Source organism: Vulpes lagopus, chromosome 9 (assembly GCF_018345385.1).
Source record: "Vulpes lagopus strain Blue_001 chromosome 9, ASM1834538v1, whole genome shotgun sequence".
Lineage (NCBI taxonomy): Eukaryota > Metazoa > Chordata > Mammalia > Carnivora > Canidae > Vulpes > Vulpes lagopus.
Genome location: NC_054832.1, coordinates 20,638,712 through 20,654,479, shown reverse-complemented (window position 1 = coordinate 20,654,479; position 15,768 = coordinate 20,638,712). Strand labels below are relative to the sequence as shown.

Sequence of the window (15,768 nt, the reverse complement as noted above, 5' to 3'; positions counted from 1 at the left end):
ATTATTTTTAATTTTATAATAACTAGTATATAATTATAGCAGAACAGAGCTATTTAGTTAGGAATAAAGAACTTCAAAGATGAGAACTCATCTAGTGTTTATTTGCTCTGGGGTTCTAATTACTCTGAAAACTACCAAAACTTTGTATATGATTACTAACAGCATTCAATAGCAGCTTTGAGGGAAGCTGAACCAATCTTTTTCTTTCTTTTTCTTTTTGCTCCATTAACATGGTGGGAATAAATGACAAATGCTAAATGCCGTACATATTCACTATGTCATTATTACTCTCCTGCTCTGTTCCCACTTTAGGTTTCCTGTGTTAAAAAGTAACAAAACCAAACACATCTCCCTGGTCATTTTCCAAAGGAGACCAACCAAAGAACACCAGTGAGAAACACTAAACATGATATTGTTTTTCTGTAATATATTAGCAAATCCTGGTAGCTTCAATTTGGCTTCATTACATTTCCAATATATGCATGCATCGATTCATCTTCTTTTTTTCCCATAGTTAAGATTTATGTACTTTATTAATCACCTTGCGACAGCCATCTCAGCAGTTTCATTTAGCAGAGTAAACCAGTCAAACCTCATCAGACTTCTGGGGATGTCACATGGCAAACTCTGGATTCCTGGCAACTTGAATTACTCTTGCCAATATGAGATTTTTCAGAGTGATCCATCTTAGGGCCATCTAATATATCACATCTGACTCCGCTCTTTTCCTAATTGATAGGTTGAGAGAGACACCCGCTAGATCTCACAATTGTCCCCCTGAAGCTGCCTTGGGATAGAAGTGCCTTGGCATCAATGGCAGGCAGTTAAGCATTCTGTTTTCCAAATGTAAGTTGACTGATATGAGGTGGGGGGCTATGTGACATTCATCGAGCCCACATTTTCCAAAGGGCTTTAATAAGCAATGGCAGCCTCCCACACATTCACCACATGCTCTGGTGGTCTAAAAATAGGATATCATCAGGTGTCATGGACCAGCCATTCATTACAGCATCCTAGCCTACAGTAGTACTAACCAGACTCAGAGGCTGTGGACACTTTCCTAAATTGTTGTCACCAATTCTAATTCTTAGACACACTGCATTAAAAAAAAAAAAGTGTTATGACTTTTCCAATGTCTACTCTCCCTAAAGTTCTAAAAGAACACAGTTCTAAACATACTTTTGCATGACTCAAATAATTTTCACATAATCTTTATTAAGTCCCCAACAGCACATGTGAGTTACTGGCCAGCTTGTTTTGTGATACAGAGAGTATAGAATTGGATTCCAAGTGTAGCTATAATCAGAAAGAAGCAATCTTAACACACTTATTCATTTAAGAGAGGGGTTTTCTGAGCTCCTCCAGGTCTTACTTGATTATATGATCAAATAGGAAGGCTTGAGGGTGGCACTTTTTGTACTAAAGGACTCACATAGGGAAGATCCAATGATTTGCAAACTCTTACAGTGGAGCAGCTGAGGAGAAATTATGAACCTTACGTAACAGCATGGCACATGAGACCAAAAAAAATTTTTTTTTAAATGACCAACTTGATATTAAGAAAATCTAATGAGAAACCCTAAGAAGAAAATGGGTTACCACAGTGCTATTTCTATGGTCTTTCAAATGCAGTTGCACTTCTAAAATTGGAATTAACAGTACTCAAAACTCCTCAGCCTCACAAGTTTATAAAATGGTGGTGTGGTTTAGCAAAGGGAGGGCTAGATGAAAAATTGGAAGATCTGTATTTTAGCCTTGACCCTATACAAAACTGTATGGTCTGAGGCTGAGCCATTAAACCCACTATGCAATAAAGGGGCTGGAAGAGACAATGGCTTCCAACCAGTAGCCCTCAAAGGTGGCAGTGGGCCTTCTTGCCCTATTTTTGCTTCTCAGAAAAAGACTCACAGAAATCACACATTTACCCATAATAAGATTACACAGGATAATCAAAATGTCACATTTATTTGGTTTTTGCTTAAATTGTATTAACTGAAAGAGGTACCACTAGTTATTTCGTGCTAATCCATACTCTAATTGGAAGATCATGTTTTTACTTAGTGGGAAATCAAGTTAATTGGCACTTAATAGGCACAAATTGTAAAGGGAATCTTTCAAAAAGTAAAACTCACAGGCAAAAATAAGTTTTAAATGAGAACTTGGTGGTGGCCAGATTAGAAATGGTTTCACAAAAATCCCTTCCAGCTCAGGATTTCTATTACTCTGAATATATATATTTGGTCCTTTTCTTGTTGTCTTTTGACTTTTAATATAGGACAGTTCTTATTTATTAAACCCAGGACTTTACAACTTTTTCATTCAACTCTGTGTATATCTGCAGTGAGAGCATTTTAACCAAACCTCACAATTTCCTTGGCTTACATGCTCCTCGCTTCACTGGCCTAATTATTTTAATAAGCAGCTTAACTGAAATGCTGGCTTATATTTATATTTCAATTTAATTGTGTACAGTTCCTAGTATAATGAAAACCTGGAAAGTCTTTCCCTATTTGTGACACTGTTTTACTGAGTCTTTTTGTTAGGGACACTAACAAAGTAACTTCACTTTATCTCTAAGCATACATCTTTTATTTCCTTTTTTCCTCCATCTTTTTTTTTTCTTTTTTAAGATTAACAATGCAAAGAAAAGATCCCCACGTTCTATCATTTTAGCTGCCTAGATGAAGAGAAAAGAGAGTCCCCGTCCAGGCCTGCAGGATCACCTACGTCTCCTGGATTGAAATGAAAAACCAGTAGCACACCCTGGGTCAGCCATCCAGCTCAGGGGGCTTGAGTATTCCCACTCTATTCATTCTGATCATTAGCAAACAATTTTCTTAAAGGAGGAAAAAACAAGAAGTGGAAAAAAGAATGATCTGGAAAGTCACCTACTAATCATAGTCTCTGGGAAATGGAAAACAGAATTCCCCCTATGGTCTAATTATCCTTCGGTATCTTTAATGAAACCAAATCATAAGAGTTTCCAGCGTTTGGCTGATGTTTCAGAGGCCTGATTTTCACGTGTCCTTGGCTCTGAAAGAAAATATTCACTACCTTCCTGAAGTTTCCTTATTATCCTCTATTTCCATTTAGTTCCCAGAAAAATGTTTGTCACTTTTCTAACACGGAAGGAAAAAGCTGGAGGAAAATAAAAGATGTATGTAAACTGACATACGTTTTGCTTCTTGAAACTGTAATAGTGTGACTTAAGAATTTGTCATTGTGGAGCAGGTCAATATGCAGCAGCTGACTCTCTGATGATAACTCCTTAGGCACATAGCAATGGACCCTATGCGTGCCCCTGAATTACAGGCAAACATGAATATATGTGTCTCTTTTCATCTATGCTCCTGCATGTGGGCCTATAAAAAAAAATGCTACAGAGTGATGTGTTAGAAACCCAATTCTATTGCCTACTATAAACTGTGGCATGCCAGAACCAGGGGATTTTGGTAAACCTAATAAAACACATTCTGGAATCCTTGGATCAAAAGCAGTATTTACAGATTCACACAAAAAAATTGCAACAATACAGTAATAGCTACTTCTGTTCTGAAATACTGTTAGGCCAGGCTGGACTTTAATCTTTATTCCATTAAGAAACATAAAAACGTAAACCCTTGCAAATTGGGCAGTATTTTACTTATGCAGGGTTCATGACTCAGAAATGTGAAGCAGCATCTCAAGAACACACAGGTGCTAACAGCAGAGGCCTGCTGAACATTTTCTAGGTACCTTAAGGATTACCCAGACCCACTCCCCTTGTTTTACATGCAAGATGCTGAAATTTAGAGCTATACGGTATTCAGACAAGGTAAAACAGTGGGTTTGAAGTGTTAAGGCTATGGATTTCTACACAGTCCAGTCTGAGATTCATAACTGGATGGAACGTAACTCTGACAGCTTCTTGTGGACCAGAAGAATGTCTGTTTTGCTCACCTTTAGCAGTAGCACATTCTAGTCATGTAATCAATATTTGTGAATGAAAAGCCAATACATAAAACTGAAAACAGAAAACATGTAAGTCAATTTACATTTGGGTTTTGAAATACATGTTCTCTTCAGCAGATTTATCTTAGGAAATTATATCTTTTTTAGGATTACCACAGCCAGTTTGCCTTTTTTTTTTTTTTTAACACTTTGATGAAAAAAATCAGAGCCAGATGTGTGCTGCTAGAAGCCAGCTGAAGATGTGAAATGCAAAATACAATATGCAGTCAAATCCTAGGTACCATCTGATGATAGTTCCTCCCCATAGGGCTCAGAGACCATTTCTTCAAGGAATCCCAACTCCTTCTACAACCACTTGGACTGGCACACTCAGGTCCTCACAACATGTGAGGTGTAGCAGGGAGAGGTGAGGGCTGGTGGTGGGGGATGGCAGGTCTTTCACTAGGTCTTCAGATAGAAGCTGGCTCTCTCTAAACACGCTCACCCTTGATTTCTTTGGCATTGAAGGCACATCTGAAAACTGATCGTAAACCCAAAACCAAAGTAAGATTCAGCACAACCTCCTCAGCTAAACAGAATGGGGCCCAGATTTGGGGCATCACACCATCCCGATCGGAGGGTAGCCAGCTTCTATGTCAGACACATCTGCCTGTTAGATTAGGTAGGGAAATGCTCACTCAGCAATGAGGCATGAGCTGACATCTGGGGACACAAGCAGAGCCTGCTGTGCAATGTTGGAGAGAAAAGCTCTTCCTTCCAGACTGACAGCCAGGAATGCCATTTTCTTGTTCGATGAGTGCAAATCTTTTCATTTCTACCCCAAACCTCTGGAGCCCGGCTACACATCTTGACTCTTCCCCCCCCCCTGAGCTGAGCAAGCTGAACAGACTGACACAAGCTTAACAAACACGACCCACTTCTGTGAGTGCCATTGTGGGCAAACGGAACGTAACATTAATTGTTTCACCGGCAGAAGGAGAGCTTCAGAGGCTTGCTTCACTGGGAGAGCCGGGCGTGCTTCAAGCACCCTGATGCTCAGCTTAAATTACCAGTAGCTACATGGCAGGAGGGCCTGTTTCGGGAGGGTTTTTTTACACCATGACATTAATAATTTATGAATAGGCCAGTGCACAAAACTGTACTTGTATGAGGGACCAATAGGTGGGGTAAATAGGAACTTATCTTCTTAATAAAGGCAGAAGGATGAAAAAGACAATAATAACATAAGCCCTAGTCAGTAATATGCAAAATGTAAATATTGCCTTGTAGCTTCCATCACTAATTGGGGGGAACAAAGAAAAGACCCATGTAGGCTCATGGCACAAAAGGTGACACTTTTGTACCTTCTCCTCCCATCTGCTCTCTGAGCAACAGGTTGGGTCTGGACGCATGCATCTGATTCAAGGTAGTTTTTATAATTGTTTAGGCTCATCCACTTGTGTGTTGTCACTAGAATTGTCAGCAACGTTTGGAGGGCAGGAGCTTTATTATGTGCTTATGTGGGAGAAAAAGAACCAGCTTTACTTTGCAGTTTTGACAGTTATAAAAAAGAAAATACTTTTTTTTTTCTCCTTCCAATTGGAAACTGGGAAAACAGGGCATACAAGTCATCTAGACACAAAAGAAATGGAGTTTGTCCAGGTCAATTTTTGGCATATTGATCCATTTAGACGTCTCCATCAATTAGATACAACATGAAATAAAAAGAGAATTAGATTCCTCTAATCAGCTGAATTACAAGACCAGCGCTCTAAATTATTGCTCTGTTGTTTGAGAAGCAAATTATTGGTGAAAGGATATTTTTATTTTATGCATTCATTTAATCTCTGTATTTATACACTTTTCTAATAGCTATCAGAAAATGTTATGATGCAAATACATGTTGCAATTCAATATCTATAGATTGCATTTTTCATCATCCTAAATCTTTGAGATGCTTTGAAGCTCTGAAATAACCAATACTCCACTTATTGGAAAATAAAACCATGTCCAAACTACTCAAACCCCAAATATCAGCGGATAACAAAGATGCCTAATTCCACATATGAAAGTATCAGAAGCTAGAAACTCAATTTATTACTGTAAATCCAAAGTAATTTTTATTAAGTAAAAACCCGAGTAGGAAAATATATGTAAAATTCTAGCATGCAAAGGACTGCTTAGTAATAATAATGGTAACCCAGCTGTGGTGTATTGAGCATTTACCAAGCAGTTCACAGCCAGGACGGGCAATAAGGGGACCCACTGAAATATAAGACCAAATTCTTGCTCTTCATGACCTCAAAATGCAGGTAATAAAAGGGAAGAAAGAGGAAAAGCAAGTGATCATAGCTGAGCATTTCCTATGGCCCAGACATTGAGCCAAGAGCTACCCATAGGCTTTATACTTGCGGTGGACCTATCAGGTAGGTGCTACTAAGCCCCTGTTGCTGGAAAAGGTCAGGGTATGTCTTCCTTCATCACACAGCAAAGAGCAGTGAGCCCTTTTCTCCAGCTGCATCTCTCAATGCTCTCCGCCCTCTCTCTGTGCTTCCCGATAATCATTTTTCTTCCATTTCTCCAATGCATAGTGCTCTTAGCTTTTGTCTTTGAACTTGTGTTCAAAATGTTCCCTCTGCCTTAACATCCAGTTCAAATATCCCTTCGCCAGAGAAGACAGGCTTCCCTGAGCTCTCAGGCCAGGCAAACCTGTTATATGCCAGGCACTTAACAGCGTCTGTTATTCCCTACTGTTCTAGGAACATTTGATCACCGTCTGTCTCTCAGTAGACGGGAAGTTCCCTGGGGGCAGGGCCTGCAGCTCATCCTCCTCAGGCTTCTCTGGCATTCAGCCAAGTGCACAGCAAGGCTGACATTAGCCAGAGGGTGGATGAAGAGGCTCCCAGTGTGCATCTCCCCAACAAAAACAATAAATGAACAACTTCAAACTGATGAAAACTGCTCTGGGAAAGCCACGGACTACGATGAAGAAGCTCCAAAAATCCTGTGGAGCTCACCAACTGAAGGTGGTGACAGAGCAAAGTGCGTGAGGTGCTTTATCTGCAGCATCCCATCTCTGTACCTGAAGAGCTCCATACCAGAAGGGGGTCCCTGGGGTAGGGAGGGGATGGCACCACACAAGGCACAGGAGAACCCAGCTGATGGAGCTGCCTGGAGCTGTCACTGAGGGGAGCCCTGACTCAGGGGCCTGAATTGCCGTTCTGCCTTGCTCTTCAGGACCGGGACACTGTCAAACCTGCCATTTATAGGGACCAGAGCTGTTGCTGCACCATGGCTCCCCCTCCTCCCAAGCCTCTGGTCGGGGCTCTGAAGTGCCATCACCTGGCTATGCTGCTGTTGCTTTGAGTCCCACTCCCTGGGTCCAGGGTCTGAGCACTGATCCACTATCACTGGGCCTGAGCTGGTGCTGCTCTCTGCAACCTGCAGCCTGGGTCCTGATTCAGGGTTCTGTTGTTCAGTCACAAGGCCAGGCCACTGCTGTATAATGCTCTCTGGGTCCTGAGTCATAGATATCACTCATGATCACGGGAGCCGAGCTGCTGCTGCTCTGCATCGTGTCCCCTGAGGACTAATGTACAAGCCCTTCCAGTCCTAATGTACTCGCCCCCGCAGCCCCCTGTTATTTCTGGGCCTGTGCTGCTGCTGCATACTACTCCACCTCCCCTGGAGCCCAAGTCACTGCATGAGCCCCAAAACTCAGACATTGGTTCCAGGAGGAATAGGCACATGCCCATAGTCCAGACAGCAGCACCCACTGCAGCAAGCACACCTCCAGGACCCAGGAATTAAGGTCACTCCATGTGTCCCTGAGCCCAGAACCCCAGCTATGCTGCCCTCTTGAGTGCCAGCATGCCACACTTGGTGCCAAGAAGAATTCCCATGGCTAGAACATCCCCCTGAGGGAAAGGGAGAATGGGAAGATGCCAACAACCACTGCTACTGAGGCTCTCCAGAGCCCTAACTGCCACTGTGACCACAGGCATCTCCAGGATTCCTGCAGCTTTGGTCACTGAAGGCCCCCTAGTCTTTGCCAAAATTAACCTAAACTGATGGAGCTTCGTGGAGACTATGCCTCTGTGCTCTTCTTGAAACCAGAGATACTATACTCCACCTCACCAGTGCACTGTTGGCAAGACCTTAAGAGTTCTCCCCCAGCCCCAAAGAGTTACCTAGTGAGATGATGGGTATGCTAATTATCTTCATTTTGGCAATGTGTATCAAATCATCAGGCACACTTTAAATATATGCAGTTATACCTGTCAGTTATTCCTCGATAAAGCTGAAGAAAAATAGTGTAAGGCATATAGTAAGTACTTAAGACACACTGGTGGAGTGAATGACTTAACAGCTACTCCATGATAGCGCCAAGGAAAAACTATGGTGGTACCTCAAAAAATCTAAAAGATAACTACCATATGATCCAGCAGCCCTGCTCCTCGGAATATTATCTGAAGGAAATGAAATCAGTATCTTAAAGAGATACCTGCACTCCGTGCTCACTCCAGCATTATTCACAATCACTAGATATGGAAAGATGGATCCATTCACCCATCAACCAAGTGTCTGCTGATGGATGAATGGATAAAGATAAGTGTATAAGGTTGCACACAGTAGAATATTATTCATCTGTAAAAAGAAGGAAATTTTGCTATTTGTGACATGGCGAAACATGGATGGATCAGTAAGGCATTGTGCTAGTGAAATAAGCTAGCCAGAGAAACACAAAAACTGCATGGTATCACTTATGTGGAATCTAAACAAAAGCTGAACTCATATAAATAGTATAGAAGTAGATGCCAGTGACCAGGGGTGTGGAAATGGGAAGATGTAGATCAAAGGGTACAAACTTTCAATTATAAGATGAATAATTTCTGAGGACCTAATGTACAATACGGTGATTACAGTTAATAAGACTGTATTGTGCACTTGAAATTTGCTGAGAGACCTTAAGAGTTCTCCCCCAGCCCCAAAGAGTTACCTAGTGAGATGATGGGTATGCTAATTATCTTCATTTTGGCAATGTGTATCAAATCATCAGGCACACTTTAAATATATGCAGTTATACCTGTCAGTTATTCCTCGATAAAGCTGAAGAAAAATAGTGTAAGGCATATAGTAAGTACTTAAGACACACTGGTGGAGTGAATGACTTAACAGCTACTCCCTGATAGCGCCAAGGTTAGAACTGAAGCTTGTTTTCTTCAGTACCATTCAGCATTCATCATGTATTTCTCACCAGTATTATTCAAAAGATTTGGCCGTCATGTATTATCTTACAAAATAAGGTGAACAAAGTTTGGATCTTGGTGTCCAATTGTTAAGTGCTGGTTTGTTCATTCATTTATATTTTCATCGCATATTCATTTACTCAAGATACACTGTTTGGGGGGCACCTGGGTGGTTGTTGGTTGGGTGTCCAACTCTTGGTTTCAGCTCAGGTCATTATTTCAGGATTGTGAGATCAAGCCCTGTGTTAGGCTCCATGCTAAGCAGAGAGTCCACTTGAGATTCTCTCTCTTCCTCTCCCCCTCCTCCTGCTCTCTCTTTCTAAAATAAATAAATCTTAAAAAAAGAAAAGAAAAAGAAATATTGGTTGGCCACCTGGTCTGTATGCTAGGAACTCTCCTAGCTGTCTGGAATAGAACAGTGAATAAAACAGACAAAAATTATTAGGATGAATGACATTCTAGTAAAAAATATGCACAGTCTACAATCTTGATCCAATTTTTAAGTGTCTGGCATATATAAGCTATGTGTATAAGGCTGCATGACACATTGACATGTAGATTAATGGACAACTTTTAATTAATATATTTAATATGAAGACTAAGAAATGAGGTGGTTGTAGTGAGAAGCCTTCCATAACAGATATATCCAAATGACTGTGGTGCTTTACAAGAGCCAGGCATTTATTCTGCTCATGTTTTCATGGCTCCATAGACTTGTTTTTATGGATGGTTTAGGACCACAAAGAAAACTGAGGTTATCACCATGCAGTTGCTCTACCATTTGTCCCTAACCTGATGATGTAACTGGTCCTAAGGATATCCAAAAGATTGGATTGTCACTCTGGCTTTGATGGTCATTCAAAAACAGACTTATCCAAATGTTGAAGCCATGGTCGTGTCATGCTACAAGGATACCATCTTCTAAAGTGACTAATTTCTCCGGGACAGCATACATCGAATGTATGAGCTTTGGTATGTTCATTTAAAGGCCGAAAGAAGGAATATAAATGGCCAGTACATCAGATAGGAAAGCAATTCAACCTTATCAGTAAAATAAATGCAAATTTAAATTGCATGTCATTTTAAAACCCAATTAGAAAATATTTAAAAAGAAATATCTATTTTGTAGAGGCTTTTATAGGAAAGGAACTGTTTCACATTCTATGGGAGGGCAAATTGTTAATACATTTTTAGAAGGGCAGCTTGTTCCATATGGGAATATCATATGAACTTTTTTTTTTTTTAAGTTCATATGAACTCTTCTTTAAAAGTGGCCATACCCTTTTTTTGAGGGCATAGTTGTGTTTTACTTGGGAAAAAATAATTTTCATATGTTTATTTTTAATCATAATAAGTAAAACACAGTACTTATAATAGAAAACAGTATTAATCTGTTCCTTTCTGTTCATCCTTGTAAACTTCTTGCCAGGCATAATCACTTTTAACCATTTTAGCTCTTTCTTGTGGTATTTACCTCAATTGTTCATATATTTCTACCAAGGGATTACCTTGCAAAGAATCTACCTTAGAAATATTACCAGGAATGGGTACAAAATTTAGGTACAGGGATGTTCATTCTGTTATTATTTATAATAAGAAAATCAAAAGCAACATTTGTATGGATTGTTTGAATAAATGATGGCCTAAACATACAACTGAATATTCAGTCACTTATATATAAATGGCATGGCAATAAATAAAAACACTTATAAATTCCATAAATGTATATGAGATTACCTTTGGGTAGAGGCTGGTATCAAAGATGAATTTTTGTTTGCGTACCTCTTTGTGTATTTCTCTTAATTTCTCTTCAGTTCAAAATTCTCTTCAATAAATGTGTGTTTTCTTATAATCAGAAAAATGGATACTGCTTTAAGATTGAATCTTTTCTGTAATCTTGAGACTTTGATTTCATGTCATATAGTGTGGGGCAGTTTGCAAGAAAAGGATTGAGGGGATGTGCATGTTTTCATAAGACATATTTGGGAGAAATCACAAGACATATTTGGGAGAAATCATTGTTTTTGGTCCAATTCTGTGTGTGGGAAACACATTAATAAGGGTGATGATACAGCATCTGCATAACAGAAAGAAAATATTTTCACAACAGTCTACTTTAGTCACGGAATGCAATGTTGGTGGAGGTCTACACAGGAGAACTGACAGATGAATGGGGTTCCAATGCTTAGCAGAAACACAAGGAGGAAAGTAGGCAAGACTGGGAGGTGCTAGAACAGCAACATGCACATCTAGGCAGGGTCCAGGGAAAGGGGGTGAGTTATATTCACCAAAAGCAGTATTAGCAACAGAATTAAGGAGTAGGGATTTTTCTGGATGGTCTCATGGTTTAGGACTGTGAAGAAAGATGTAGGTCGTCTGGGGCCTATTGACCTCACTCTGAGGATGCCTAAGGGGAAAATCTGCTTCATCAAGTTAGAATTAGAAATTCTGGGATGAGCTCCTTGGCAGAACTAGGTAGGAGAGGAACAGAGGACAGAGTAAGGCACACCTGTCCTATAATGGACTTTGAGGGGGAAAGTGCATTGGTCTCATCTGACTTGAAACAAAGGATTTGGGGGATGTAACCATTTTGAGAATGCAAAAATATAGGGGTTCCAGAAGCAGCAAGCAGAAAATTTCAGATGAAAGCTCACCCAAAATGTACTAAGGTAGATTTAGGAGATGTTCTGAAAGATTGGCAAAAATCTCTTTGTGGCCTACTGACTCGTGGCCTTAGGCTAAGTTTGTATAAAACATTTTAAATATATATATTTTTGGATTGGGAGAGTATATGGTAGATAATTAATCTCCACTCAAATTTACATAATAAAAGTGTCCTCAGGGACGCCTGGGTGGCTCAGTGGTTGAGCGCCTCCTTTCGGCCCAGGGTGTGATCCTGGAGTTCCGGAATCAAGTCCCGCATTGGGATCCCTGCATGGAGCCTGCTTCTCCCTTTGCCTGTGTCTCTGCCTCTCTCTGTGCCTCTCATGAATAAATATATAAATTAAAAAAAAAAAAAAAGTGTCTTCAGAGTTGGGCATGGTTCATCTTGTGATCACATGAAAGTTATGTATATCAGGGTAAGTGAAGCAATATTGCCCCCAACCTCAGCGACTTCCTATAACAAAGGTGTATTCCTCTTTCACAGGACAGTTTTATGAGATGTAAGGCAGTTTTCCTCCATGGACAAACTCACAGATCCAGGTTCCTTCTATTTTGGCAGGCCACCATCTTTAATACATAGCCTCCACATTGCCTAGTAAAGGGGAGAGAGAGAGAGAGAGTGGAAGAATTTTGTGGCTAGATTTGGAAGTGTTATATGCATGCCTCTGTCTTGGACACAGTAATTTGCACACACCCCCCCCCCCCACTTTACTACAAGTGCAGCTGGGAAATGCAGTGTTTCTGTGTGCTCCAAGAGAAATGGGATAGCAATGGTTCTCAACATGTGGCCCTGGATCAACACAATTAAACTTACCTGGGATCTTGTTAGAAAAGAAAGTTCATAGGCTCCACCACAGACTGACTGACTGAATCAGGGGGCTCAAAAGTGTTTCCACAAGCCCTTCAGGTGATTCTGATGTAATCAAAGTTGGAAAAGCATGGGGACAGGGGATTGTTTAGCCTCTCTCTTTTACGTGTTTTTTTATTAATGTGTAAATGCTGCAGATTAAATCTAGAGAGTGCATGTTCATATAATTGTATATGCTTTTGAGCATTGATACACCTACTCTACTGGGAAGTAAACACACAGTTTCTACAATGTGCAGACTTAAACATAGCATACCAATTTTAAACTTAATGCAATACACAAAGATGTCGATAAGAACCAAATTGCATTTTTGAGCTTTCATATATGGAGTCAAGTAATTTTATACAGTTGTAAGCATTTATTTACTTAAAGGTTAAAAGGTTTAAAGATATCTAACCAAGGCTGAACCATCTGCAGAAAGTCAAAATAGACAAGCTTGAGTCGAAATGCTAAAGACAAATTAGAAGCAGGATCAAATAGACTGGCATGGGAATAAAACCCCAGGACAAAAATGGCATAATCTTAAAGAGAAAGAAAAAAATTGGAAATGCAAAGAGTGAAATGTGGTAGGACCACTAGATATGAATAATTAGCAAGTTGCAATCATCATGGAGGACCTGTACCACGTGAAATGTGTTACAACTGTGAACAAAGCCAAGAGTAAAAGCATGAAATAAAAATATGAAAAACTTTGATGCAAGTGGTTCTCTTGACCCACTCACTGAAGTACCTTCTATATTATTAAAATGCTTATTGGGGGTGTGTCATTCAAAGCTAAAAGCTACAGACTTAAAAGCAGCTCAGCCATTGTCCACCCTAAATGGACCCCAGCATGAATCAGTAACTAGCATTTAATTACAGACACCCAAGAAATGCTTCCAAAGCTGGAATACTGGACTCATTAAATGTTGTATCTTAAAACAATAAGACTATTCATTTGTTTAAAACAAACATATAAACTGGATTAATATTTCATTGACATTTTAAACATCTGCTAGAAAGGCATATGTCATGATGAATGTAGGTATTTTATTTCTAATCAGTTTATAAGTTATAAAAGTAACATAGGCTTGTGGACAAAAATGATCCATACAGATGGTTACAGAATAAAACGTAAACACTGTCCTCTTCCACATTTCTACGCTTCCCACACATAGCTACTGCCACTAGTTCCTTATGTTCTTCTTAGGCACAACTTCTACAGGTAGAGAGTCCCTGACCTGTATTTTAGGAATATCTCATTTAAAACAGGCATCTTAAAAAGCTGTCACAAATAAGGCAAAGACAAAACACTTAAAATAACAGTGGAAATTGAGAAAAAGAGCTCAAGCTAGGGCCAAGAATAAAGTAAGCATATACATACACAGATGCTGGAATGTTGTAAAGCTCTTCACAATACTTTCTAGTAACAGAGTTGAGCATTTTTGCTGGGGTAGATCAAAAGGGTAAGGAATCAAAGGGAAAGAAATTAAACCTGTATATTGTTCATGGAAGCCAGAGGAAGAAAATTTGGATGCCTTCCAGGGAAGAATGGGGACCATCCTCACTTGTTCGCTGTTCTTCAGTTTCTTAGCTCACATCTCAAATGTAAATGGTGGCTTCTTGAATCTGTAGCCACATCTATTCCTTTGCTTGTTAATTTATGGTAGATTTATTGTCTACTGTGTGACATTAGCTCTGATCTCAAAGAGTTTATAACAGAGATGGAGAAAACAAGATGAGCATACACGAAACATTTGGAGAATAGTCAAAGATGGTATATAAAAAAGATAAACTGAATATAATTAAGTGCCAGCCTGCATGGTGCCATGAGCAACACTTAATTAAATTCAGGCCATAATCCATGTCCTGGTTCTAAGAAAAGAGCCTCCTACAGTTTCGTATTTTCTACTGTAACCAATACCTGGAGTTCAGTCCAGTAATGTGATTTAACAATGACTATATTTCCATTCTCAAATGGGAAATCTGTTGTTCTCGAAATGTGTAATATGTTTATATGTGTGTACGTGTTGAAAAATACCTAGTTAGTTTCAGGGGAAGACAGGGTGGATTTGATTGCATTTAGTGATTGATTGTTCAGATTTAGTACCTCTGGGAAAAGATGTGATAGGATCATAAAATCTAGAGACAGAAGGCTGAGAAATCAGCAAGGTCAATCCCTTGCCTTCAGGTGGGATGGAACTCCTGACTGATCACCTAGCCAAAAAGTTACAGTGATATTCTTGTATGTATTTTCTTCTTGCATATATTGAATCAGAGTACAGCAAGGCATCTGGAATTGGAACATTATAAAGCCATATGTGAGGCTCACTAATACAAAATGCCTGGAAGGAAACTAAGTTAATACATATGGCTTTACATTTATAAATGAAGACTCATCCATCATCAAAGACCCAGAATGATCGCTGCCGTGACATAAAAAAGAACTTAAGAGAGATATCTGTTTTCATTTGTGTACCATCCCTTCAACACAAGTAACTATGAGAAAGACATGTGTGCATTTCCTAGACTTGATCTGGGGTATGCAATGCATTTTGCAAAGGGATTAAAGGGTCCGAGGTCTCTTAGACAAGACTATGCTATGCCAATTTCACATCAGAGACAACTTATGTTGTTGGGAGTCTGCAGAAGAAGAGTACTTATGCATTATGCTAAGGCCATAACCAGTATTGGAGGTTCTTAAAAAAATTATAAGAGACAAAACAGCAGACAGCTCTGGAATGGAACCCTGTGGCTACACTCCAAATACTGCATGGTTTCCTTTTCTAGGAGAAAGAACATGCGGCTCAGACTCCATCACCTCACACATTTGATCAGAGAAGACGTTAACAAGAGAGCTTTTAAAAAATTGCATGATTAACAAAAGTGAAAGAGGAAACAGAATCCTCCCGTAGTTTTCAATGTTTGTAGTATCTTCTTAGGATCTCAAAATCAAAGTTTCTTTCCTTTCCAGTTTTGACCTTTTCTATTTGGCAGACGTTATTTATTTATTTTTTTCCAGCCTGTGTTTCTAATGGAGCTTGAAATTAACATAGCTTTTTGTTTACTTCCTAATTT

The 15,768-nt window shown here is 39.6% G+C and overlaps 1 protein-coding gene across 3 annotated transcripts in view; it reads right to left on the bottom strand.

The window, feature by feature from the left end:
* The window catches only part of SAMD12 (sterile alpha motif domain containing 12), a 385,722-nt gene that overhangs the window by 94,845 nt on the left and 275,109 nt on the right, over positions 1-15,768 (bottom strand). Inside the window, exon 5 of one of the 3 annotated variants that reach the window (XM_041768853.1) lies at positions 9,671-12,435. The exons of the other annotated variants lie outside the window; for them this stretch is intronic. Within the exon in view, the coding sequence (XP_041624787.1) occupies positions 12,413-12,435 (23 nt within the window). The 3' untranslated portion in view covers positions 9,671-12,412. Of the gene's footprint in view, positions 1-9,670; positions 12,436-15,768 lie in introns of those variants that run through there. 3 annotated transcript variants of the gene reach the window in all.